This window comes from Numenius arquata, chromosome 7 (assembly GCF_964106895.1).
Source record: "Numenius arquata chromosome 7, bNumArq3.hap1.1, whole genome shotgun sequence".
In the NCBI taxonomy this organism is placed as follows: Eukaryota; Metazoa; Chordata; class Aves; order Charadriiformes; family Scolopacidae; genus Numenius; species Numenius arquata.
The window spans coordinates 47,334,420-47,361,833 of NC_133582.1; the positions used below are offsets into that span (position 1 = coordinate 47,334,420).

Consider the following 27,414-nt stretch of genomic DNA (forward strand, 5'->3'; position numbering starts at 1 on the left):
CAAAAAACTAAGACACCACCAGATTTCCTCTCCTTGTAACAAGAGTCTTTGTCATTGAGTTTACATAATATTTTACATCTATTTTAAAGTATTTTTATAGGTACAATTTACTTTTCCATTGGTGTGGTTAACCTCCCTTTTCACAGGAGGTGCAGCAGAAGCGGAAAGCTGGGAAGGAGCTTGGTGTCCTAGAGCGAAGCGGTAGCAACACTGCGCCTGTGGCTCAGAGCACACCTCTGCTCTCTGCCGAGAAGACCAAAGATCAATAAAATAAGACATTCACAAGAGACTGGAGACAAGATGAGTACCGCAACTGAGAGCACGTTTTCCAATATTCTGTTCACCTATTCTCTACCTGCAGTGGATTTTCCTATTAAACCCTTGGAGTGAGGAATGCTCATAATTTTACCTGTATATCGTCTGCCAGTCCATTCTCATTTGGAAGAGAAAAACTATGCACATGCTGTACTGTAGGCAAACGCATACATGCAAACAGTATTTCCTACTCACCTGGTCTTTCTTATTCAATACCTACCTTCAACAGTGACTTGGGGGTTTTTTGCTGCTCACAATTGACTGCTATATCCCAGCCTTACTAACAGGGAAAATGTCAACTGTACGTTATGTGGAATAGGACAAAAAGGAAATACTTTCTTTCCAAAAAGCTGGACAAGAAACATTCAGTCCTGACACCTATGTCCCAAGAAATGTAAGGCAAAGCTTATGAAGCTTATAATTTGAAAAAGGGAAGTTACTTTTTTGAAGCGAGATTCAATTCCAGAAGATCTCTGGCTACTGCACTTGAGTAATTTTAAAATGTCTATATTATGAATATCCAATATTACACATATGTTACGCGTATGTTTCACAAAACATCCATTTTTTAGGAGTAAAAACCTTTTCCTGCCTTGCTTGAGAGATTTGGGCCATCTTTTTCTGTAGCAATTAAGCTCATTTTTACAAATGCCTTCCCAGTTGTCACGGTTCGAAAGTTGTATTATTAAATGTAAATTCATTCAGTGCCATCTTCCCAAATTTGCTGAAGGACAGCTTTAGTGCCTCAGCTGATACTGAAAGGGTTCTGAAGCCACAGCAAAGTATAATTGACAACACACCAAGGCTATTAAAAAAATTGTGAATAGTAGTGAAACTGCCTGTAAGACTATCCATTTCACTTTAAGGCCCAGAAAACTTTCAATCTGTGGCACTAGTCCTTCATGGAGTGGCTGTGACAAGGCAGAGCAGCCATTTTAAGGAATTAGTTAAAAAATAACGGCTTGGGGTTGTTAGTTAGAAATAAGTGTTTTTAATTTCTTGGTATTTGCACAAGTCTGACAACCATACAGCAGCATATAATTGCCCCAAATGACAATTATACCTAGGCAAGCTTTCCACAGTTTAGTATGCTTTCCTTCCCTTCCCTCTCTAAGGTCTGATCCTGTTTTGTCTCTCACTACATGGACCTCTCAGAAATTTTGGGAAATCTTATTAGTTCTTCTTCCACGCTTTAAACCACCAGATGTGACACGTTTGTCATCCAAAGAGATTGCTATAAAAATAATAATTAAAAAAAACCCAAACAGTAACCTATGAACCCAAGAGACGCTCTCTGAGAAAACACCTCTGACCGATTTAGCCTGGGATAAACCCCTATGGGCAATCCCAGTGCACGGGCAATCCCAGTGGGACAGGGGCACATTTTGGAAAGCTCTCACACCACCCAGGCACAGGGGAGACCTCGCTGTTTCACGGCACCCCTGGCATTTGCAAACCAGTTTGCCTGATCACTGCCTTCCATTGTTTCCTGAGATAAGCAGGGCCCCAGTGGACAATTAAAGCTTTCAATAAATAATCTGTAAGCACATTCATTTGATTTACTGTTATTTGATACAGCAGTTAGTTTCAATGGGGCAGTTACTATTGATCACATAAAGTACTACAGACAAACATGAAGCACTTCCAGAACTCCATGGATTATTACTCTTTATCTGCCACTCATCTGGGTTACTTGTAATGGTTGCGAAATTTAAAATCAATAACAACAATTAGCGTTCTGTATACTCTCAGGAATGAATCATATGAAATATGTTTTGTTACAAAAATGAAAGGCTGGAGAGCTTGCGAACATGAAAAACTCTTGCAAGTAGCAAAACTCTAAAGTAATTTCTCCTGGTATTATAAAGCGTCCAATAAAGGGGGTAAAGAAAAGAAAAAATATAGGTATTTTAAATCCACCTGCAAGCACACGCACAATTATAAAAGGATATTGGTAAGATTTTCAAAGTAAATTGAAGGGGTTTAGGAATACAACTTTCAGCTAAGCTGGAGAGAAATAGACACCAAATTCTTCCTTAGAAAATTCCACTATAACCCCTACAATTTTATACTCACTCCATGAACTCTACAGGAGTTTTGGGTTGTTAACAATGGCAGGACTTGCTCCTATGTAGGGAATTGAAGACGCAGGAAAAGGTCTGACTCCTCTTCCCACTAGCTTTTACTGGAGAGTGTATCACCAAAAAAAAAAAGACGGTATTTACATGTAAGAAATGAAAGCAAAATAATAAAGCTGGAAACTGATTGTAAGGGATATATGTTGAAAAACACCTTTTCTCTTAGCTTCAGATTCATATAAATTAGTTGTGAATCTAATGAAATGCATGGAAATAATGGTATTTTGAGATCTCTGCTAGAGTAATAATTCTAGATAATTAAAATGCAAAGCAATAAGAGAAATGTTTTATCATTAAACTGTAACCAGAGCTCTGTGTGAAATCATCCATTCAGAAGACTTGGTTTTCATCAATTATTTGTTATTTATCTGATGTAAATATAAGAAGGTCTAATTAAAATGTATGACTCCTTATGTAGCTTCTTGTCATTAAGACCAATGAAAGCATTCTGAAGACCATAATGAAATAATTATGTTTGCCTTTAAGAATCCTCTTCAACAACACATGGCAGTACTACACTAAATTAAAACATCAGGAACTAAATTTCTCTTGCATCTATTTCCATTTTCACTAATTATACCCCCAAGCTTTCCAATAGACCAGGCCTTAAAATTCTTTTGAAGCTGAAACAGCCTAAGGAACAGCAGCCTTTTCATAGTAATGGACTTTGATGAAGAAACAAAGGTAATGCAGCCCTGGAAGCATTAATATTTCAAATAGAGTTATCATGTGAAAATATGTGTTTATTTGAAAAACGGGGAAAAGACTGTTGGTAAAGAGCCAAATACGTGTTCCAGGGAAACCGATAGTCTGATTTAATCTCATTTAATTGCGTCATTCCTTCCTCACCTCTTTTCGTCAAGAGCATTTGCTTGTTCTGCACAGAAATTAAGGTTAGCAAAAGCATAACAAACACGGTATTACTGGGCAGTGTCAGTGTATCACGCTGTAACTAAGCTCTGCTTTCACATTTTGGTAAAGGTGAAAACAGCCCCTGTGGACAATCACAGCCTTCATGCTGGACTCCATTTCATGGAGAGGGGAACAGCTATTTTCCTAAACCGCCTCCAGACGTGCAATGCTCCCTAAGACATAGGTCGTGCTTCAACCATGAAGTCTTGCAGGACCTCTCCAAAACACAGAGAAAGGAAAAGAATTGGATAAGGGAAAAAAAAAAAAAAACAAACCACAGAAGGATGTGAGTCAGCTCTGACTTCTTGCAGGCAGCCGAAGGCTTCGTTTCAAAACTTCGGAGAGATAATGGATCCTTCTTGGCGTGGTCTCAGAGAAGTGAATGTGGCAACACATGCAAATCATAGAAAGATGAGCAGTTCACATACCTAACCTGCATAGCATGTGACGATATGCACAACTATAAAAACACAGCCGGAATGTGCTCTCCAAACAGAGAGAGGAAGGCTGAGCTTCACTGGGGGACAAGGACTTTAGAAAAGTATATTCTTCTGCTAGCCCCCCTCATCAAAGACACTTTGCACAATTATCTGAAAGACATAGGTGATTTGCCATTTATTCTGCATTTCACATCTTGGTGTTCCAAGTGTGGGGTGAAATAAGACAGATCTTTAAAAAAAGACAGATCTCCAAGACTTTCCAGCCAGCCACTAAGGCGGGTGTGACATACACCATGATCAAGTAATTAATAAATTTCTTCCTCAAATGAATGAAAGGAGCAAACCCAAACAACAAAGCAATGCAGAGGAATACTCTGAAAGATGGGGGGAAAAGGAAAAACCTCCTCAGACCAAAAGTTGGGAGGCAAAAGTATGAACAACTGCTAAAAACCAAACCAACCCCCTCAGGACCTGATCTGAACAATAAAAAAGCTCACACACACGTGACTTTTTAGCCAGTCCTTTGACTTGCGCCTCAAGCCAAAAATGCAGATTGGTGGATTAGTGCTATCTGCTAGGAAGGGAAGGTTTGCAGAGAAGATAGGATCTTTAATTAGAACAACCCAGAGAGTTGTGCAAAAAAAATCCAGAGACACGAGCTTTGGGGCGCAGAGGCATTTCCCTGTGCCTGAACCAGGGTCCTGGGGAGAGCACCCATCCGCCTGTTGATCAACTGCCTCGGCAGCCGCAGCCCCTCCAAGGGTACGGTTTGGGCAGGTATCGCCAGGTGGCACTGTGACACAGTTTTCCAAGTCCTTTTTCCTCATGTGCGAGTGAATGTTCAGTCTTGGAAAGACAGGACACTCTGGTCTTCATTGTGAGGTTTTGGGTAGAAGATAAGGAATTAAAGAGGCGCTCGGGAGATGGAGAGAGGTGAGCAGCAGAGGAGCCTTCTCCCTGCCACAGTCTCTGACCACGGCTGTTCCCTGAGCACTGGTGCAGGGGGCAGGAGGCTCCGAGACCCCCAAAAGCCATGGTATGGCTGCGCGGTGCCTCGACACCTCTGTTCCATACACTCTATTGGTATTGGTGAACAAGGGAAATATTTAAATCAACTCAGATGCTGTTTCATCCACTTATGCAGGAATCTGAGAATTCTCTTGGTATTGGTCACCAGCTGGCAGAGGAGTGACTCTGGTACAAGAGTGGAAGATGACAAGGAAGTCTCGTAGGAAAAAAGATACAGATCACTATATGATGTGCTGCTGTGCCACCAGCCAGCTTGGCAGAGAAGACCACTGCGATGGCCATTTCAGCGATGCCCATGCAGCTCACTACAAGTTACATTCAGATCAAAAAAATCACAGGATTCAAAAGACTTTTTTTTCTTTGCGTTATTTGACTGAGTTTTTTGTGGGTTCTTTTTATCGAACTATTCCTTTCCCTGTTTGTATCTTACGGGCACAGATGGCTTTCTAGGACTGAAGCACCCACTGAAGGAAATCTGAGCTAAATCAAACTGTGGCAGTCGTCTCTGGTTGGTGCAACACCGGGCAACTTGTTTAATTGCTCCACACCTCTGTCATACATCTCTATAAGGCAAATGACCCTTCTTTCTTTCTAAGAAGAACAGAAACATTGGATGCTCATTGCACTGAACATCCAGCGTAATGACATGAGCTTTTACTGGTATTTCATAAAAGTACTGGTACATAAATACACTAAAGGCTCACTCATACGACCACTGTGTCTGAAACTCTTATTAAAATCAACGGTGGAGGGTTGAGTGCATTTAAGTGCTTCCCTAGATAAGGCTCTAAAAGACAAAAATACACTTAATTTGTCATTTTATTGTTCAAAGATCTTTGCTAAAAATACAATGTGAGCCTAGAGAAAAATATTATGGCTCAATGGAAAGAGATCCTGCAAACCATTAAAAGAAACTAAGCAGTGCTAAAAACCCTCTGTTGCAAGACATTTCTCTGCTCTTTTTCTTAGAGAATGCGCTTAGAGGGTAAAACGTAAGTCACTGAAAGTGCATAAAACGGAAATCCCTCCAAACTATGGATGGACTTTAACATCATGTCCTTAGTGGTGAAGATCCAGACCACTCTGAGAATATATAAATACTCATTCAAGCTTTAACCTATTAAACCTATACAAGTGTCGCTTGCATGTGTATATTTAACTTGCATAGTTTTATAATATGCAGTTTATCTGTGGTATAAGCAGGGGAAAGAAAAATCACCTTGTTCAAGGGGAACAGAAGGTATATTATATACTCTGTGTCTAGGATTCTTTACACAGACTTGCTGGATTGTATTTCCATCTCTCTTAACAAAAGTATTTGAAGAAGCTGCAAGACTCAAACAGAACGCTAAAAGAAAGTGGAGTCAGTTATATAAGGGCTGGCATTAGTTTGTTAAAAGTTTTTTTCCTACCCACCCCCAAATAAAGGGACAAAGAAGTGAACATTGTGGGAATGTGTTTCTAAACCACATGATATCCTTATCAGATTGTCATGTACAAGGGAGGTTCTCACACAGGGACCCCATGCTGGTGAGCTGCCGTGAGCTGCCCGTCACATGATGCAAGTTCTCCGCTCCTATTCAGATTACTAAAATGAGCTGAAGGAAGCTAGATTTTTCCCTCCCTCCCCCCCCCCCCCCCAAAATAAGCAAAATACACAGTGACCACAGTCATATTAATTCACTGCCACTGGGAAGACAATCCAGAGCAGCTGTTAATGATGAGTGAGTGGACGAAGAAGACCATATAGCTATTAAAATCTATACCACAAGCTTGAAACTGATGAGCTGACTTTAATGCAAGGAAGCAAACAGAGAATTGGACAAATCTGTGAGTCAGACAAAATACAGGGAAAAAAACCCTCAGCTTGTGGTTTAAATGTGGAATTTTGCAAACTTGACTTGTAAACTTATAGAAAGAGAGTAATATGCTCTTATAAACAAGTCCTACTTTGTTTTATAAGTGTCACTATTTCCACTGTTAATGTTGTGAACTCTGTCATTGAATTACTGTTTCATAGACGTGGGAAAGTCCCTTACAATTTTTTAATAATAATTGAAGGTTCTAAATAGTATTTGGCCATTTAAAAATGTGGTCTGCTTTTAAAAGTGCTGAGGGAGCTCGTAGATGCTCAGCATATTTGGAAATGAAGCCATGAAATGTGGATTTAGGATGCTAACTTTAGGCTACTGTTTCTGACATTCTTAACTTTTGAAACACATTTGCTCATGCAACGACGGATTAATCCCAGACTTTAGATTACTTTTTAGAAGACAGTTTAAAATCCACATTTTTGGATGAAAGTTGTTTACTGATTACAATTAGGAGGAACAGCTAAGATTACGGTGACCGAAAGACTGCACAGAAGAATCATTCCCACATGACACCAGTTTTTTTATTTTGTACCTAGAATATGGTTCTCATAAAAAGGCAGCAACAGACAATATTACTCTTGTTTTGCATACTAGAAAAATGCAGTACAGAGAAAATGATTATTCTGTTATTTTAGAATAGTTTTCAGCATTTCATGGCTTGTATTTTTGTGGTTTCATTTGGTTTGAAAGGGCTTGGATTTCAGCAAGAAGTGGCATGGGTCACACTGCATGGGGACAGACTTCATGCACGTGATCAAAGGTCAAAATCAATCATAGCTTTGTATTTCCAGGCCTATTACTTTTGGCAGTTTACCCTGCCAGAAGGGGCTAAAATATTTGCTTCCCAAAAGGAGTAAACATCAATAGGGGGTAGGAATATAATCAGCTTCTCCACCACGCAGCAATGAGAAATGAGGGAAAAGGATCTCCTCGCCATAGCCATTAAGTCATCTAAACATTAGATGCAACATTTTCAGCAAAAAGTTGAAAGATTTCACAGCACAGTGACTTGAAAAGGACAATAGGCCTATTTAGGCAATTATATTATGCAGGCTTTGTTATAAGGCAGCCCTGCTCAGTCCCAGAAAGTCTGGATAATCAAAAGTGTCCAAGTACAGGAAGGGGAAAAGTACAACCCCACCCTCCCGCACAGCCGCTGCCAGGACCTCTGGATTTGAAGGGTAAAGTCTATTTACCGAAGCTCCTTGGCCATTTTATACATCAACTGATATCCTTCCTCATGGGGCTGCGCGCTACAGCCTAGCGAAGCTCTGGAAAGCCCTCCGTAACCACAACTAATTTGGCCCCATCCGCCCGCCCCTGTGAATTCGCTGCTCGGAGGCTGCTGCCAGCCCCCCAAGGCAGAAACTGCGAGGGGGAGAGGGATGCTCCCCCCCTACTCGCACGCATACCAGCCCCGCTCCCCACGGCCAAAGAGATCTGGAAACTCATCGCAGCTGTGCTCTGCTTTTGAGGTCTCAATAGGACGGGGCACGGCAGGGCCGATGGCGGCAGCCAGCAGCCCTCCTGAGCACAATGTCCCTTTCACAACCCCGCTCCCAAATCTAAATGCTGGCTGTGTAACACAGCCCCGCTTCATCAGCCGCGTAAAGGGCGGTGTGTAAATTAGACCTGAGCAAAAACAGTCACTCGGGGTGTTGAGGAGAGGGAGGTGGAAGCACAATCCGCCGAGCGGGGCACCTCGCTCCCCCTTGCAAAGCCCCTCAGCTCGGCCGGGCTGCCGCGCAGGCCTGACGCGCACATGGTTAACGCAGAGGGCTCAGCAGTAAGTGGGGATTTAACTGGATGTGAGGACGACTAACTTGGCTGCCTGAAACATTATCTCCCTCTTTCAACTCCTTAACTCCGCAGCAACCCTCTTCCAGGCAGTGCCGCGCCAGCCCGGCTTTGTTCTGACAAGTTGCACCCCGGCTGCACAGACTCATTAGGCGAGCGGGGAGTCACCCAAAGATACATTGCTTTTCCTCCAAGCTTATCCCACCCTAACTTCACCAGCGAACGCCTCTCATCATTTTTGTCTGCAGGAGTTTTTGACAGTGGTGCGTGTCCGTTAAGAGTTCTCCTCTGCCAGCAGCTGAATCGGGCTCACTGTATCAGAGTCTACATAGAGAAGAGTTGTTCTCCTTTTAATTAATTTGAAATAAAACAATTTCCGTGCAAATTTTTTTTTTTGAATGAAGGGGATCAGAAACAAACACTTTTCATCGCATAGTTCAGGGCTTTAAGCTACAAGTATAAGAATTTAAATAAAGACTATATCCCTAAGCAAATCAGTCCTAGCGATGTAGCTGCAAAGTTTATAGATGAACTTTAAAGAAAATAACCTGGTTCAAACAGATCTTGCCTTCTGGGCCCTAGCAAACACACCTGCAGCAATTTGATACTTGGGAATGCAGATTACAAGTCCTTCACTTCAAAATGTTTGTTTTTAAATTCAAAAAGATGAAAGAAAATAAAGTACTGAGCTTTTTTTCTGTTAAGCACAGATGTTTCCAGTACTTCCAGCGTTTGCAGGGAAGGAGAACCTGACCCAAACATCGCAATAATCTGGAATTCAGAAGGAGAACGCATGCTTTCTGGAGTCCCATCTTCACGAACTTTCTGAAAATTAATACCTGCTAGGTCCTCTCCGGACAACCACTTCCCACCAAACCGAAACAAGAACTGTACACTGCAAGAGCCTCGACATCCTATTACATTCTGCTGCCATGTCCATAACTTTTGCCTTCATCAAATTCCTAATTCTTCTAAACCTAACAAAATGGGGTAGGCAGTAGTCTTCTACTTGACATAATTAGCTGAAACACTACATACTGCCAAACAAACTTACTCTTGTTTTGGGCCTGCTCATTTGGGTTTTTGCCTGTTTAATTAACGAAGACTTTCTTTAATAGGCTTCTCCAAGGCCAAAAAAAAAAATCACCATTCTCTCTCAGGGCCTGTCCGGTTCCCACTTCTGCAGTATTTAGTTAGCTCACGTTTCACCGAAAGTTGCTTGTTTTCTCTCAGTAATTGTCACTGCACTACCAGGGAGCAGAAAATTCTACCTTACTTAAAAAAGTACAAATTAACTCATCCTTGCAACCTTAACTCTTTTGTCTGCTTAAGAACTATCTCTTCTAATTTGATTATACTGACCGGATTTTTATCTTATGAGAAAAGGAGTGAGAATGACTCGTGAGTAAAAGTGCGGTCAGTTTTGCTCTGATTTCTGATTCTGCAATTTTCTTTGCAAATAAATATTTTCCTTTTAAACCTATAATGATATAACTAGTATCACATAAAACAAACATGCATAAGCACAAAATCAGGTATTTGTTTTGTGTGCTTGTAATACATCTTGCAATATACAGTGGCTAACGTCTGGGTTCCAACCCATAGCAGGTTTTTCCTCCCACGGGGGGGAGGAAAAAAAATACCACACAAGTTAAGGTCATGTTTGGGTGGCGCCTTACCCTCTATTTTAACTTTGCAGACCCTCGTGGACCAGAAGCTTCATGATGCTGCAGGAGTGCGCTCGCTTGGTGAATCGTAACGGGATTAACATACTGAAGATGAGCTGAAGTTGCCGACCTACAGCATTCTGCCCTAACCCCTGCAATGGCCAATTTTGCCAGCGTTTCAGTCGAAATCCTGATGCTGTCTGGGATTGCTGCTAGCCTGTTCAGAGTCTGCACTATCCATGTATTATTCCCTCAACAACCATTTACCTTTTACTCTACAATCACGTCTCTATCAAAGCAATATTTCTAAGGCCTAAAGCAATGGCTGCAGGTGTACTGCTTTTATGGCAGAGCCAAAAATAAAACAACAAACTAGACAAAAAACCCCCATCTATTACTTGTCTAATAATTTCAAAATTTGGCTAAGATTACATTCCATTAAATCACAGATGTCTTCATAAAAATAGAGAATCAGGAAACACTTGAGTTAAACATTGCTATCTTTGTATTTATAAGCACTGGAGCAACCTTTAAACCATTAAAAGCTTTGCGGACCACAAAAATTCTGGTTTTGTCATTATTTTCATGAGATGCAAGGATCAATCTTACATGTTGAGAGAATTTTAGTATTTTATAATCCGTTTACATCTATTTAACCCCACACATAAAGCGCTTACTCTTTCTTCAAAATTAAAACCAAAACTTGCTCTGGAAATCAAACAGAATTCTTCATTTGGACACTAACTAAATTGCTTTTCCACGTTTCTATACCATTAACTTTCACAGTTCAAATTACAGCCACCATATTATGATTCAGGTTTCCGCCTGATTTTAAATTCCCATGCAGTGAAGATTAATCCTATTGCTTACAAAGTTACGAGACTGGATTCCTGAATGCATTTTCCTGTAATTTTTATTTACTCTCGTTAATATGAGTTTCTTTGATTAGCTAAACTTTGCTGTTATCAACACTTGTCTCTTATCACGGGCCCTAGGCAAATGACATATTTACCACTCATTCCATTCTGATAAGGGTAATCTTGTGTTTAACTTGCTCAAGAACAAACACCATATATTTTGTTTTTAAGAATCCTGCTTCTAGGTATTAACAACATACAAGAGAATGAGCAGGACATTTTTAAACCAGAAGTTATTTAAAGAGTATTTTGTGAGTGTAAGCTTTTTACAACAGCATGTGCCTCCTACTCCAGAAAACTTTAATTCCAAGTTTCCGCAATATCACTGCTGAAGTTATACTAAAGTTTAAACCATGGAAGGAGGAAAACACATTTTTAGTAAAACATCTGTTTTGTTTTTTTTTTTTTACCCCCGCCCCGCCTGAAGCTCTGCCATAGCTAGTAACATTATTTTGAAGTAAAAGCTTTGTTTCGTATCACGTTTGAAGCATTTTGAAAATAGCGCGGAGAAAATAAACATCCCATGCTGAACTTCACAGTCTAATTTTGATTGTAAAGACATCAAAACATTTGCAATGTTGTAGGCTGGTAGTCACCGATTTTTACAATTCTGTTTTCATTACTCAACCCACACAAATGTCATATGGTGACTGAAAACTTTTGAGCAGAATGAAAAATACACTATTTCACCAACATTTTTTATTTTTCAATTTCCCCCTCCACCCCTTTGAGATAAGCTGTATCAAACTATATTCTAATTCTTAGGTAACTTTTTAACATACCGTAAAACAAAAATTTCAAACAGAATTATACGGTTAATGGTGTACTAAAGTGCCCGAGAGCGTGTTAAAAACATTTTGATAGATAGCCAAGCCATTTATCTAAATCACCGTCAGAGCAGTGAAGCATCCTGCAAGCTTTTATGCAGAGTATAAGGTGATGCTTTCTGGCACTTCTTGTCATTTCTCAAACTTGAAACTGTGGTGTTAAAACGCTGCCATTGTTTATCATCTATGTATTTCAGCAACAAATCAAGACCCTAAAATGTTATAATACATTTTCAGAAGTGTCCTACCACTAACTCTCCCTCCTCCATTACCAGTGCAACGCTGCCTGAATCTCAAGGTACAGAAATAATTGATGGTTAAACTCAAAGGGTGTTCACAGCAAGTAGTTTTCTAGCAAAACAGCAACTTCTTAGAGCAACAAAGTGAAGAAGAAAGGTGGCAGCAAGGTCAGTACAAAGAAATATTGCCTTTTCTTAGGAAACTTAAAACTACTGTCTAATTTTTGGAATGGCACCTACCCACTGCAATTCCACATCTTTGCAAGAACTGTACGGAGCAGCATTTTAATTGCTTGGCTGCTCTGCTAAAATGCACTTCGAGACAACATGCATCCCGATTATCAAACGTGGTACAAAATTAGATTAAGGAAGCAAAGAAAAAAAAAAACTACTACAGAGCTGTTATGTAAAATTTGTCCTTCACTGGTGGAGTTTTGAAAGTATTTGCTGTTTTATATTATAATTTTATGTGTTCCTGCTTGGCTCCCCAACTGTTGTTAGGATCAGTATGCTACATAAGAAGGGATAAACAGAAAGCAGCCCGGTGCTTCTTTCCTTTTTCCTTTCTTGCCAAAAGGAGAAAAAAGCTTGCAAATCACATTTTGCACAAAAACTCCCCCCGCCCCTCATTACCCCTGCGCTTAATTACAAGTATTGCTTTTTTAAACACATGCAAATAATAAATAATAATAATAATAATAATAATAATAAATAATAAATAATTGCTTTAAAGTGGAAAAATAACAGTTGGGACCTACATTGAGCACTGTGCCGGTGTTGCCACTCTGTTTGTGCCAATCCACTGAAGCATGCTTTGAGAGCCTTCTCCTGGAGCATGCAGGAAGACGGACTCGCAGTGTAGAAATCCAGCATCTGAGCAGGGCTCACTGCTAGGACATCCATACAGTCAAACATGATTCCCCCTGCACAGAATGCCTGCAAAAGTGCTTTCCTCTAGGTGTGGAGGAAAATGGCACATAAAAGTACACCCAACTCCATCAAACTCTGCCCCTTTTTTGGCACGTAGGCTGTTGGTCTTTTTCCCAGACCAGAATCATGAATTATGACAGACAACACAGCTAAAAGCCTGTAATTGATCCAAATGATCATTTACCATTTTCCAGGCTGCCCAGCCAATCCAGCAAGATGGGGGGAAGCGAGCCGCATTCCAAGTTTTAGCTCCCATCAATTTCCCCCCAAAATTTCTCTAGAGTCAGTCCCGCTCCCGGGGCGCTGGCCGGGTGGGTGCCGCTCCCGCGCCGTGCCGATCGCCCGCCTCCCCGGGATAAAACGGCTCCGGGAGGGACTCGGGATCCCCCTCGGACGTGAATAGATCCTTCTGCCTCCGAACAGCTCACTTCCTACTACTTGTGTCACAGGGAATGAAAGATTGAATTGCCTAATATATGCGAGTGAACTTTCCGTGAACCCTTCCCAGGCTGCTAACCTTCAAATGACCCAAGCGGTCTGACATCACCAGCTCCCAGGATTCTCACACGCCTTCACAACTCCCAGCAGCCCTGCAAAAAAAGCAGGCGGGCGAGCGGGCAGGCAGGCAGGCAAACGCTAGCCACAGCCCTGCCGGAGTCGCCCCGCTGCGCCGGCGGCAACGGCGGGTGCGGAACGGGGAGGCCAACTTGCAAAACAGACCCAAAATAATAAAGTTTAAAAAAAAAAAAAAAAAAAAACCAACACCCACAACCAAAAAACCCACAAGCCAGCCACAAGGAGGAGGGGAAAGGGGGGGTGGGGGTGGGAATCGAGACCGCGGTGTTTTCAGCGGTTGCAGAGAACGGAGGATTTTTACATTCCAGCTCAATTTGCTAAAACTTCTGTGCGCCCCCCCCCTCCTCCCGCCCCCGCCACACTCCCTTCCTCCCCGGAGAGGCCATGAGCGAGCCGCAGGCATCTGCTGCTGCACCGGACCTGCAGACACAGGCTTTACCCCAACTTCTGGGGTGATGGGGCTGGGTGTGGAGCAGCCTCACCCTAACCCAGCCCCACACACGCCAACGGGGACCCCCATCCGTGCCATCAGCAGGGATGATGGCTGGCACCAGCCCTGTTCCCGGCAGGGATGTCACGGGTCCGTTCCTCCTGGGTGGGGGGGTTAAGGTCCCATCTCTCCCCGTCACCCCCTACCCTCAATTCCTAAATTCACCCAGCCCCCCCTGATGGGCCTGATTTCATAGGCGCCATCACCCGGGAGGGCCCATCCACGCCACCCAGCCTGGGGCAAGAAGGCAGCCATGCAACCCCTCTTCTCCATGGGCCTGGGGGCCACCAGGTCCTGCCTGTCTCTGATTAGCAGAGAGGGGCCGGGGCTGCTGGCACAGCCCCGGAGGGGCTGTATCAGCTTTCAGAGGGCTAATGAGCCCCAGCTCCTCGGGAGAGGAGAAAAGCCACAAGCAGGTCCATGAGGAACAGGACCCATCCCAGGGTGCTGGGAGGGGAGACCATGGCTGCCCCCTCCCCAGGCAGGCAGCCCCGACTGCCCCTCACAGCCATTTTGAAGGCACGGGGCTGCTCCCACCAAAACAGCTGCAGAGGTCTGGGTGAAATCGCACTCCTGGCAGCCCTCTCCCTCGTGGCAGGAGTAGGTGTCAAGGCCTTCCCAGCTCTGTGGCCAGGGTGCCACCGTGCTGGCCCGCCATCTGCATCAAGCCAGCAGGGAGCCCTCTGCTTTGTAGGTAAATAACCACCTTCTGCAAAGTCTTGCTCACAGAGAGACAGACTCCATCAAGGCCTCTGCCAGTCCTTATTCCTACAGACGCTTTAAAAATTAAAAACAATAGCCTAGGAACTCTCCCTCTGCCCCACTGGAAAGGACATGAGCTCAACGACCATGTGCATGCATTCATTTTAAGCGAACGAGCCAAGTGGCCTCAGCCCCATTGGACCGAGCACCGGCCCGGAGCGAGGAGCCTCGCTTCCTGCCCCAAAGCTAGCTCAGGTTCAGAAACTGGAAAACGAAACCCTCCATTACTTGCTGTTTCTTGAAAAGCCCAAGATGGGAGTGGGGCGGAGCGAGGGATGCTGTGCGCAGACATGGCACACAACTGGCCGCCGTAAAGAAATGCTGGGGAGAGACTCACTCTGGGACCCGCGCAGCCACTTCAATGGACGCGGTGTCCCCTCTCCACAAAAAGTCCTTTGATGAACCAAAAGCTCTCTGACAGACAATGCCTGCAGATTGTATTAACTAAACTTTTCACACAGGTTCAAACATTTAAAAAAATCCAACCCAACGAAACAAAACCCCCCACACAGCACATGCACTTGTTCCCTGAAACTGATATACCCGCGATGAAAACCATCGGCCAGCAAAAAGACCTGCTGCAATCTGGAAGTGAATCTGTTTGAAGAGAGAAAAACAAAAGCTTTTCTTCGCCTCCTTCCCCTCCGAGGGGAGAGCTCTGGCTGTCCCTGCAGCAGGCAGCCTCTCTTCCCGTCTTCCCTCTAGGTAGAACGGTTACAAATGCTGGAGTTTAACAGCGTCTTTTTAAGGACTTTCTCGGTCCATTGGGGTGTCCTCCCCCAGCCCAGACTCCTCCAGCTGAAGAAGCCCCTGACATTCTGTAATCCAAAAATTATGCACAGCGCATGTTTATCCAAAAAGCCATCCTTCAGGGAAGGCTTGTTTAAACCCTGTCAGCATAGCAGGCAGCATTCGCTGTATTAAAAAGGCAAGTAGAAAAGTGGCTAAATTTTTGTTAAAATCTCAGCTGGCTATGTTGCTACAATTTTGTTTTCAGTAACAAAGATAAATTAAGACATTATTTTCTAACCAGAGACGCACGAGAAGTTTGGAATATGTAATGCGTCACCACAAAAATAACTGGAAAGGATGATTCAAAACACAGTATGTTTTTTCAGTCTCCAATTTAGGGAGAAAACAGCATTTTGCATGGACCAAGGCTCTCAGAACAGTTTAAGCTTATGCCAAGAAAAACATATTGCCCATGTGAGTTAAAATAAACAAAATCAGACAAACAGAAACACAGTTATGTTTATTCCATTAGCAGTCTTATAAAACCATATTTAAAATAAAATGTGCCCATTGTACCTCAAAATGTAGACTGGCAACTTCTGAAAGTAAATGTCAGGAAGTCACGCTTAACTGCATATGAATTGAAAAAGATTGCTTTTTCTCACTGTATCTAAATGAGCCAGGTAGCTCATCATGTTTCATTACGAATAATAGTTGTGCTAATGCTTATACTTATTACTAAAACCACATGTAATTAACAAATTCTTCAAATAGCCTAATGGTTTGCTCGCATACTATTTCTACAACACAGAAATTTATGTATCTCATTTTACTCTGAAATAGCATGATACTTGTTTTTCTTAAACAGAGTATCAGGAAAAGCTACATTCATAAAATGGGGGCATTCTCTAATTCAGATCAGGACTAACCATAATTATCGTAATAACTAATAGCCCTCTAATTCAAATGTAATGAAATTTTAAGTATTGCCACATATTTTAAATGCCTACCCAGCTCCCATAGAGGTGCAAGTAGGCAACAACTCTCCAATAACTTCCACTTTATCCGTGCAAAGAAATTGTGATTTCACATCACCTCTTTGATCTGTTTTCTCTCAGACCGTGATGGCAGAAACTTTACAATAAACATATTCTTAGCCACAAGTGAAATAAAAAGCAAAAGTTCAAGTCAGAAATCTATTTCCTTTGGTGTTACTGTATATTTGTCAGTGTGACATAGCACATTTGAAACCCATAATCATAAAACAAAAATTTACAGCCAAGGTTTAGGGGCTACATCTGTTTCTCTGGTTTTTGTACTGCAATTACCCACTGGACAATTCAGAAAGCAGCACTATGAATCATGTACTGCACACATGTTTGTGCTGGTCACTTTTTCGTTAGTACAAGAGGCTGAGGATGCCATAATATGCTTCACCGAGAGAGAGAGCATTAACTAGAATTAGGATGAGTGCACCGGGCGCTTTAATAAAAATGACTTTACTAGAAGCAACAGAGTACTCATGGAATATTACAGGCACATTTATAGGATGGAAAAATTAAGAAGTACATGCAAAAATTCTCCAAAATGTACCTCAGGGGAAGCAGACTTTTTTTTTTTTTTCCTTTTGCATGCATGCATTTTACTATTAATCAAATGTAGCACTCTCTTGAAACAGTTTTGACAGCAGAGTAAATGGTTACTAGTGAATGATGTGTGTGTTTAAGCAGTGAAAGCAGAGACAAAGTGATGTTTTCTTCTACTCCCTAGGCAAGAGCTGACACTAAGCTTGCTGCCTCAGCTTTGATACTCACAGATTCCTTTGTGTCAGTTGCTGGGAGAATCACTGGCAGTTCACTAACCCTGCCTCACACACAGGGGCTTTGATTTTTACGTCTTCATTGAGAATAGATGTTAATATGAAACAGTGCTTGTCTGCTTGGCCCTTTTTTCTTTTTTCTTTTTTTTTTTTTTTCTTTCCCCCTCAACTGGTGATACAGGGCTTCAAATCTGAAAACCTGAATCCCTCTTCATTAAATGTATTTTTTAGTGTTGGAGGATGTTTTCTTCATGTCTCAAGTACATGAATGATGTCAAAAGATTATGGGGAAGAAAATCACTGGGTCACAAAAGAATGGCTGAATATTTAAAACTCCAAGGTAGTCCTGAGGAAATGGGTATCAAACCTGAGAAATAATTGCCCCAAAGAAAATAAAACAGTAAAATTACTCACATGAAATGGCACAAATGATATGGAAAAACATAAAGTACAGCAAAATTAAGTCCAAAAGGGGTTTCTTCTCCTATATGCTACCATGCACAGCTCACAATGACTGAAAAAGGAATTTGCACATAACAGGAAGAATTACTTGAGGCCTGAAGTATAACAGCAACTGGCAAAAGACTATTCAGTGCAGACCAGTATTTTATTTTAGATGGGAAAAGCAGAATTAGTCAGCTCCAGACCCAGAATTCGGGCATGCAACCAGTCTGCAACCAAAGGCTTTTTGTCTGTTTTAATCAGTGGATATTTATTCTTAAAGATGCCTCTAAAGCTGATTGCTTAACTTAGAATCTATAAAAATAATTCATCTCCACAAACTTGAGCACACGGCCATGTTTCTTAGAATCCATACTGCGTTTTACACTCCTTTGGCTCGGAGCCAGGGGAAAAGAACTGCCCCACATGATAAAACCTGAAGTGCATCTGGTTCAGCAATCCACCCCTAAAACTGACTGCTACTAGATCTTTCTAAGGAAAACACAGGAATCCCTAGTGATTGGCTAAGTATAACTCACCCATAGGTCCTCTAATAGCCTGTTCTCTAACAACAAATCACTTAAGCATTAAAGCATGAGATTTACTATCTTTTCCAAATTTGTTTTTGGTAATAGCCCTGATATTCTAGATATTCATATACAGACAATGTCTTTTTGGATCATGATAAATTCGTAGCTCCGTGACACAAAAGGAGACAGTAAGTTATTGCTCTTTGAGACAAGGATAAATATTTTTTTTTTTAAACACATTCGTGTTGCAAATAAAGGAAAACATGGACCAAAGCGCACCTCTCTAAGGCCCCAAAGGCTGACTGCTGCAGGCTCCAGAAAGGTTGGCAGAGGCAATGACATCATGTGCCTAAAGAGGGGATGACATGCATTTTTGAAGGATATAAAAAGGAAAAGCATTATTACATTAAAAATTGGCTACGTACTGAAACTACACTTGCTGTTTAGGAGGATCCTGCAGTGCAAACAGCACTGCTAAATGGTTGCCAGAGAAAGAGAGAGAAGCGAGGGGGAAAAAAAGTTTGTTTCATTTTGTTTTCTTTTTAAATGACCAGAAACTGCTGTTTCAAGGTTTAGCCAAGAAAGAGATTTTTACTGCTAGCCTATAAATCCCTCAAAACATAGAGTTATAATGGAAATGCTGAGGTAACTGGAGTGCCATGCATGGCACTGACACATTGCATTATATAATCCAGGGAGAATGAGGGCTGGGAGATCTATAAAACGTAAGTAGAAGCAAGATGTAGGAAAGAGCAGAAGAGCAAGTAGAAATATTGATATTAAACTGCAGAGAATACTACTTCTAACAATAAAGTTTCCTATATGCTGAATATGCTCACGGTTGGCTGAAGGCAAAAGAGCACAGACCTCCATTAAAAAATAAAACAGAGATTCCAAAAGGCTGTATGATAACTGTTTTGTTTCTGCCTTTTTTTTTAGGGAGGGGAAAAAGAAATAAAGTTATCTAACCAAAGGATAGTATTTCCTGATGTTCTGATATCCTGAATGGTGTCTCACAATGTGTAAATAACATCAGAAAATCCAGAATAAATGGAGATCCAAACACAACTTACAACCCTAATTGTAACCAAAACAGAAACTGGGACAATAGTATTTCTAGAAGTTCACTGGTGGCAGCTTAAACTCTTAGTGCACAGTTAGCCCGAGTGACTTTCTCCCAACAAAAGACCAAGGTTACCGAGCAATAACTGGAACTACAGCTCAGAGCAGACATATATCCTAGCAAAGACCAAACTTCACTTAAGCCCTGTTTAACTTCAGACAAACTTGAGCAGCACTTAGGGCTTTGTGCTCCTGCACTTCCACAGGAACAACCCATATAAAGCGATCCCAGAGGCTGATAACAGCCAAAACACTCTTGTGCAGAGCTCTCGTCACACAAAGCCTGATGCAGATTGGATTGGATTATGCCATTAGTGTAAACTGCGATAGATCCACAGCTCGGCAGTTTGACACATGTATTCATGATAATCCAATTCCCACTTAGCTAGTTCCCAAACCTACGTCAAACACTGAAAGAACGGTCCAATATCCTATCTGTGGGCATCTTAAAAGGCAAAAATGATGGAGTGACTGGAAAATGTGCTGGCATAGCTACCTGGCTAGCAGAGGTAATGACAGGAACAACAATGGGGTGAGACCACACGAGATCTGCTGGTAACGGTGGTCATCATGCCAACACCTCTACTCTGCCTGTTACCCTAAAGCACTGTACAATCACACCTTTGTTTTAGCATGCAGATGTACTTTCTGTTTGGGCACAGTTTGGGGTACAGCCTGCATGATTTTTTGCCGCAAATGAGGTAAGATTACCCAGAAACTGAGGTATGTATCTGGCAAACTGGTGTCCCTTTTCATTTGTGGATTATGTGCCATCAACACTGTGTGAATTAACTGGGGCACACGTCCTCTCAGGAACGTTGTTATCACTGTAACTTTATTGATGTAGCCTGAGAAGTAAACTTTGCTAATGGGGTCAGTTTTACAAGTATACAGGTTATCATAGTGTAACTATTGCTGAGCAGGTAAGGGATCCGGTATATCCCTTTTATGCTACAATAACTGTCCACGATTGGGCAGTTGCAGGAACAACTCTTTCAAACAGGAAAGACCGCTTTCTCGCCCTCCATTGTTATACCAATGTAACATACAACCCTAGACAAGATCCCAGCAAAAATCAGGCTGGGCTGGACTTGCATTCAGAACAAGCAGTGGCAGCATGAATGATGTCCAGTCTAAAATGCTTGCAAGACGTTTCCTGGGTTTCAAACTCTACAAGAATACACCTATCAAATGGTTCTTCGGTACATTCCTCAAATTCTACTTAACTTCTGCAATTTAAGTCCACAAAGAAAAACCTGCATAGTCTCAACCTGCTTTATTAAGCTAGTCCCATGTGATTAAATAGATCTGCAAGTTCCCATCCCCTTGGTCTGCCGGACTCCCATACTGGGTCACAGAAGAAACTGAAAGTCTGGACACACTATGTCACGTTCAGGGAGTCATGACTGACACACGTGCTTTAATCAAAGAGGACATACAGAGCTGGGGTGCAGTTAGAAACTGTGGTAAGCAGCATATTGACCCAGCCATTGTGCAATATCATTAATTTTTCGCCCCCTGGGACCTTTTCTGCCACAGGTAGTGGAGGACGTGCAAGGTGGTCTCTTAGCATGTAATGCAGCATATCAGGCTTGACAGGTCTACAAAAATATCAAATTTGTATTTCATAAACCAGACCAAAAGTCTTCATTTTGATATCTTAAGCCTTCTTCTGACTGAACAATTCTGCATAGACCTTGCCATCACACTGAAAAAAATATTCCTTTTAATCACCACCCACAGTTTTGGGCAAACATGTTCAAGAACAGGCTTCTCATTCATGGGACACTAATGTTACACGTATTATTATCAGGCTATCAGAAGAACAAACTTTACCCGTCTTTATATGCAGACGTGCAAAGAAGGATGCATCGAAGGAAACTCTTTCCTTTGCAAAAATGGCTCCAAGATATCACCCTTTCTGCATCCATCCATTCTGTCTTTGGCATGAAGTGTCCCAAAGGATATGCCAAAAGACAGGGTTGTTGGTCAACTTCTTCAAGGAATTATTGAGATTGATGGATGGGGAAGGTAAGCCTCAACCCATAGGAGGGTTTAGGAACAAGAATTAAGCATGTGCACACTCCCAATTCTGAGAAACATGTTGGAATTCTCCCTAAAAAGTACACCATCATGTTATTTTCAACCAGATCCTAAATGACTAAACTAAATGACAAGTTAGTGAATACATGTTATTTCAAGACTTTAAAAAAGTTAAAGTTCCACCTGCAGATTCCTAAATTTGCCTAAAACTTGTTAATTTCTTTTATTTTTTTAAGAACAGAGTTGCTAAGAGTACAAGCACACAACGCTGATACTCAAGCCTAGTCTGCTTGCTGAACAATGCAGGAACATTATGTCACTTGGAGGCAGAACTGTGCAAGCACGTAAGAAAGGCTAAGAGCTTTGCCAACACAAATTATCAGGCAGAACCTCACTGGAAAAAATGAGGCACAAAGATCTAAGTGAAGCGTAAAACTTACTGAGAATTGAACGACATGTTGACAAATACCACTCCACTCTCTTGCTTCCTATCAGGACCCAACAGCCAAAGAGATTCCTAAGTAGTGTTTTTACAGGCCAAGCTTAGTCTCTCCCTCATCTTATCAGTAGCCTTCAAAGGGACTGTGGGTGGATCTCCTCCAGGAAAAAAAGGAAAAAAAAAAAAAAAAACCCTCAGAAGTGCCACCTCTTCTATACAAATATATTGGTGCAACCACAGAGGCTTTGCTTGAGCTGCCAGACTTTGAGAAAACACACCTGGCTCTTCTAAAGGAGAAATTAAAGAATTCATGCTTCAGCCCTCAAGCTTTGAGTGGCCTTAAGAAGAGGAATAGCTAAAGAGAGAGTTTAATCAGGACGCAGGGAAAATCAATACTGGATTCTTGAAATATCTTAGGCAGGAAGGAACAGCTTAAGATTGAGACATTTAGCCACTCTTTCTGCACAAGCAAATGGGCTGAAGGCTGCGTGCCCAGGTGAGAACAGAAAGGCAGGAGAAGGCTTTCCAGAGGACTGAAAGCAAACCAAGGCTTGTGCTACTCTGAAGTTCTTAATCTTTTAAAAGTTTTCTAGTTTTGGTGCAAGAGAGGTCTTTCTACACACCAGTCAAAGTTGTCAAAAGTAACATTTTTTGGGATAAATGCACACCATCATACTGCTATTTTCTGACTTTGGTGTGGAATACAATTATTTAAGACTCGGCAGGAGAGTATGAAAGGAGCAGGAGTGTAATTCCAGTTCAGAAAAACTCTAATAACTGACAACACGTAAGAAACACAAGATAGATGCATTGTATTGTCGGGCTGAGTCTCATTGGCTGGAAACCCTGACTCTCCCAGCAGGACTCAGTTACATAGCAACTCCTGAGGGCAGATTAACCCTTTCTCAGTTAATGTATCCGGCATGATTTAAGAGACCTTTTTCTTCCTCCTGCTTCAGAATAATTTTGTAGGTTTGCGAAAAATGTTTGGAAAAAATGAGTCAAGTGTTACTAGGGTAAAAGCAAAGCTATCTGACTCACCACAGGATGCTGATGGTACAATGAACAGCGAATGCAGGGAGTTCAGAGTGGTCTAAATTATATTTTCTATCATCAGGTGTCATGACATACACAAAACATACAATGCATTTTTCATAAAACAGTCCATGCTTAGTCTGTAGGGATCCTATTTGGACTGCATTTATCAAGTACCAATGGCCTCTTTCACCCAAATTCTGCCTACCCATTGACTTCTGCCGGGATAATTACTGAAGCATTAAAAAGTCCTCAGCTGGTAGAGATACTGCTTCATTAATCTACAAGAGAATTCTGCACCATCAGAAAATGTGTTACTTTCATCCAAAATTGTACAGGCTGACTACTGTAAACTCTTTAAACTCCTGCAAATCTTACAATACTAGGGGTCTAATAGACCTTTCTAATCACAGGCATCAAGTAATTACATGAGAATCTCAAATTATTTAATTACAGCTATTTTTCTGTTTTGTTTTTTTTTTTTTTTAATTTTGTTTTAGAACTGCATTACATTGTTCTTATATGTAATATATACACACAAAATATTATATAAATTAGCATAATAGTCTTGCTGTTTTCCTGGTTATTAGGTCTGACAAAATTTGAATCTAAAAATGTCAAAATCTAGGACAAAGACTGCTAAAGGTCTCTATTTTTAAAATGTTATAATTCAGCCCCATTAGTTTCCCCATTTTCAGGGATAAATGCATGCTGTTCGTGAGAGTGCAAGATGGACCCTGGGGACCAGGAAGGGCACACCTCGTGTGGTCACAGTTCACTGCTGTGAGCCACAGCTGTGTACTATTAGGAAAAAGAAGCTACTAGGTTTCCAACAGAGAAAATAGGAGATCAGACTGATGTGATACACACATTTCTGACCATCTTCTGGTTGCAGCAAGTGAGAATCATCTATCTCATTTCTTCTTTTCCTTTTTTTACACCCAAACCTGGAGTCATGGTATTGTGGGCTCTAACCAAAGCTAGGAAATGCAGGCACCACTGACACTGCCCCATTCCAGACAAGCATGGTAAGACTATATCTTTTCTTTCCTCTGGAAGGATCTAGGGACGCTCTCATCTGAAGGTTCAGAGGTGAAAAGCCTTGAATTGTCATCTTCTGCTCCTGTTCCCTCACCCACCATTCCCACACACACACACAGCAGGTCCTGTAACGCACACCTCCCACCAACATCTCTCCATTAAGGATATTCACTGCTCTGTAGCAGCTCCTGACCAGCCATCTAGGCCAGGAGAAGTCAGAAGAAACCAGAAACTTCTTTGCATTAATAACACAGAGAATCTTTGTTAAAGTTTCCTTTTTTTTTTAATTGCTTTAAAAAAAATAGATAACCTTTGTACATTACTAAAAGGACTACCTACATGCTTAAGATATGCCTCACTTTTCTAAACATTTCACACTCTAAAAGTTCATCTGTGTTTTCCTCATAGACCACTTGTGAATCCAGGTGGGATAGAAAGATACCATTTTAAATTATATTTATTATTTAATTTGGCTTCTTGCACGATATCTTGAAAGCCCTTCTGGAATTACTTAGCTGCTGACGATAAAACTAAGAGTATCCATATAGCGGATGAGAGATTAGTCCAAAAAGAGGTACTTCAGAAATATGTTGCAGTCTAACAATTAATTAGCAAGAATCAATTTCATGTCTTATTGTGGATTTTTAAAGAAAAAGTTCATATTTTGCTATCATTATTCATCTAAAACTATTACTGATGCCATTAGAAATATCTCCTCTAAAAGGGTAAAACCTGAAGGACTAGGTTCAATATGCTTGTGCTCTGTCAAAAGCACCTTTTCATACAAATGCCAACACACACCTATCAAATATTTGTGTTATTCATTAAACTAATGCCTTCCTGCATAATAAACAAGATGGTACAAAATATAGGTGTATTCCCACATCCTGCTACTAAGGTAGGCGATATCAAAATAAATTTGCAACCATATCATTATATCAATCTCCAGTATTACTGCATCAGTACTATAACCATAATTAACTAGCTGCAGGTCAAATTTCTAATAAATCTTTAGAAATTAAATGTATAATTTGTCAAAACCATATGCGTTCATAAATTGATTATTCAGAATTTAGAAGCTTTTTAATTAGGAAGAAATTTATGCAATACCATGTGTAATAATTATGAATCAGCTCTTCTGTGATATTTTTGTACATCAGCAAAAATTAAAACATTGGAAAACATTACCAGGTCATTGCAGTATTTCAATGTCAAAAGAAACACATAGTTTAAATGTAGAGGTTAAAGATATTTTCCCGTATCTTTTACATCTTACATAGCTTTATGATCTCAGGACTGGAATCATTAACCAAATACAAAATCAATGAAAAAAAGATCTAATCTGACCATTTTCAAGTGCAGAGTCACTAAAAATGATTTATGCCACTGTAAAACTTTTTTACCATGGTTCCATAGTTTTACTAAACAGCATATATTCCAAGTCAAACTTCCATTTTATGCTACACTAAACAGTATTTTGCTTTTTGTCTCTTTCAGCTAAAATTCTGACAGCCTTTAAGACTTTAAACACGTCGCCTTCATAACGAGCATCAGGATGAGGGATATGACCCTGGTTTCCAAATGGAAAGCTAGAGGAAAAGAAACTTCAGTGGTATTTTTTCATGGCACGCAAGAAGCAAAAATTGTACCCCAGCTCCCCTGCTCTCCCCTCCTGTGCTTTCACCATGGGCCTATTCAGACCCTGCACCCCCACAAGGGCTCTGGGTACTTCTATCAACATTTCATAGGAGAAGATTTTTTTTGACAGAGAACACAAAAGCTGCTTTGTTGGAAGTCTGGACACTTTTTTTCTACCTAATAAAAACATGAATAGAAGTGGGACCTCAGCAAGCATATGGCAGAAAGTCTGGACTAACTGAAAAAGGGGGTCTAGAAGAGTTTGCTCTCTGTCATTCCCCAACGTGTTTACTGCCAAATGTATATGGTGTAAATAAGGAGTATGCAGAGTGGGCCATAATGGAACATTGTTTATGTGCACATCCTGGCAAATGCATATACAGCATGGAGTCTATTTCCAAGCAGAACATAAACACAAAGGGGGAGTGATGACAAACAAGTATTCCAAGGCAAGAAAAATGTTATTCCATATACAAACCAAACAAACTAAAGTGGTTTCTCCCCTCCTAGGATCCAACTGGCAGCTCTCAGCTGCACACACTATGTAGCTGTTAAAGAAATGAGAGACGTCCCAGGCTTACTAGTTGGCTTTCTTTTTCTTAAGCGACCTTATTATGCTCCCAATATTAAAAAGAAAAACACAGTTAAGATTTTATTTAACTCTCTCGCAAAAGCACAACAAAACAAAACAGCCCTTTCTTTTGGCCTGACTAAGAGCTGGAGAGATAGAGCTGATGCCAAGAACACACCGTAAGAAATTAAGCCGCAGCTTTCCTATTCCGAGTTCCCACTGCAAGATACAGACACGGGTCTTTCTTCTGAAGGTCTCTCCCACAAACCTATTACACGGCTTTAGCAAGTGACACCAGTGTGACAATAACTTAGAGGTTTTGTGCTCCTGGCAGAATTTTTTTCCTTTTAATCATGACTCATACAAAGGACAAAGGTTTAGAAAGCCCAAGTCCCTGCAATTTCAAGATAGCAAACCAGGGTATGAACTTTTTTGTGTGTGTTTATTTCTGGAGAAGAGAATATCGTGCTTTGACAGCTGCTGTGTAAATAAATGGGTGTAATTTTATTCCTTTAAAACTAACTTCAAACACATACCCAACTAAAGGAAGAAGAAAAGATGACAAGTAGGAAAACAGAGAGTAGAGGGACAACAAGAACCATAGAAGTCAACTGACGAAGCAGAGCTTTTTATGTAATTAATAGGCCTCTTTAGGATATTAGACACTGGAAGCAAGCAGCTTTAGTAAAAGACCATAAGGGGTCCAGAACAAAAATCCTTTGTGACATTCTTCACAGAAATGCAGAGCCAGCCTGTGATTTTAAACTATTTTAAGATACTCAGAGTGTGCCTCATGGCCTCATGTTCTCCAAAACTCTAGATCCAGACTCAACAAAGCATAAAATATAAGTTCAGAACCTGCACATAAGATTTCTGCTAGTCTGTTAAAACCTGGATCCAAATATCCCATGGTCAGACTTTATGAAGTCTTGGGACTTGGATGCATCACTCATTGGGAAGAGATGAAGCTCAGGCTGGGAATATTTGTAGCACCTTTACAACATATAAACAGCCCTTTAATAAAACTGTATTGCTGTGCTCTTTGATTTTACTTTTTTCCAAAAATGTATCAGTTCCATTATACAAGACC

The 27,414-nt window shown here is 41.1% G+C and overlaps 1 protein-coding gene across 4 annotated transcripts in view; it reads right to left on the minus strand.

Annotated features, from left to right (window-relative positions):
• The window catches only part of RARB (retinoic acid receptor beta), a 191,404-nt gene that overhangs the window by 77,852 nt on the left and 86,138 nt on the right, over nucleotides 1–27,414 (minus strand). For 2 of the 4 annotated variants that reach the window (XM_074150294.1, XM_074150293.1), the window contains exon 1: nucleotides 12,914–13,070. The exons of 1 other annotated variant lie outside the window; for it this stretch is intronic. In XM_074150294.1, the coding sequence (XP_074006395.1) occupies nucleotides 12,914–13,070 (157 nt within the window). Of the gene's footprint in view, nucleotides 1–12,913; nucleotides 13,071–15,250; nucleotides 15,342–27,414 lie in introns of those variants that run through there. One more of the 4 variants, XM_074150291.1, reaches the window with a different exon arrangement.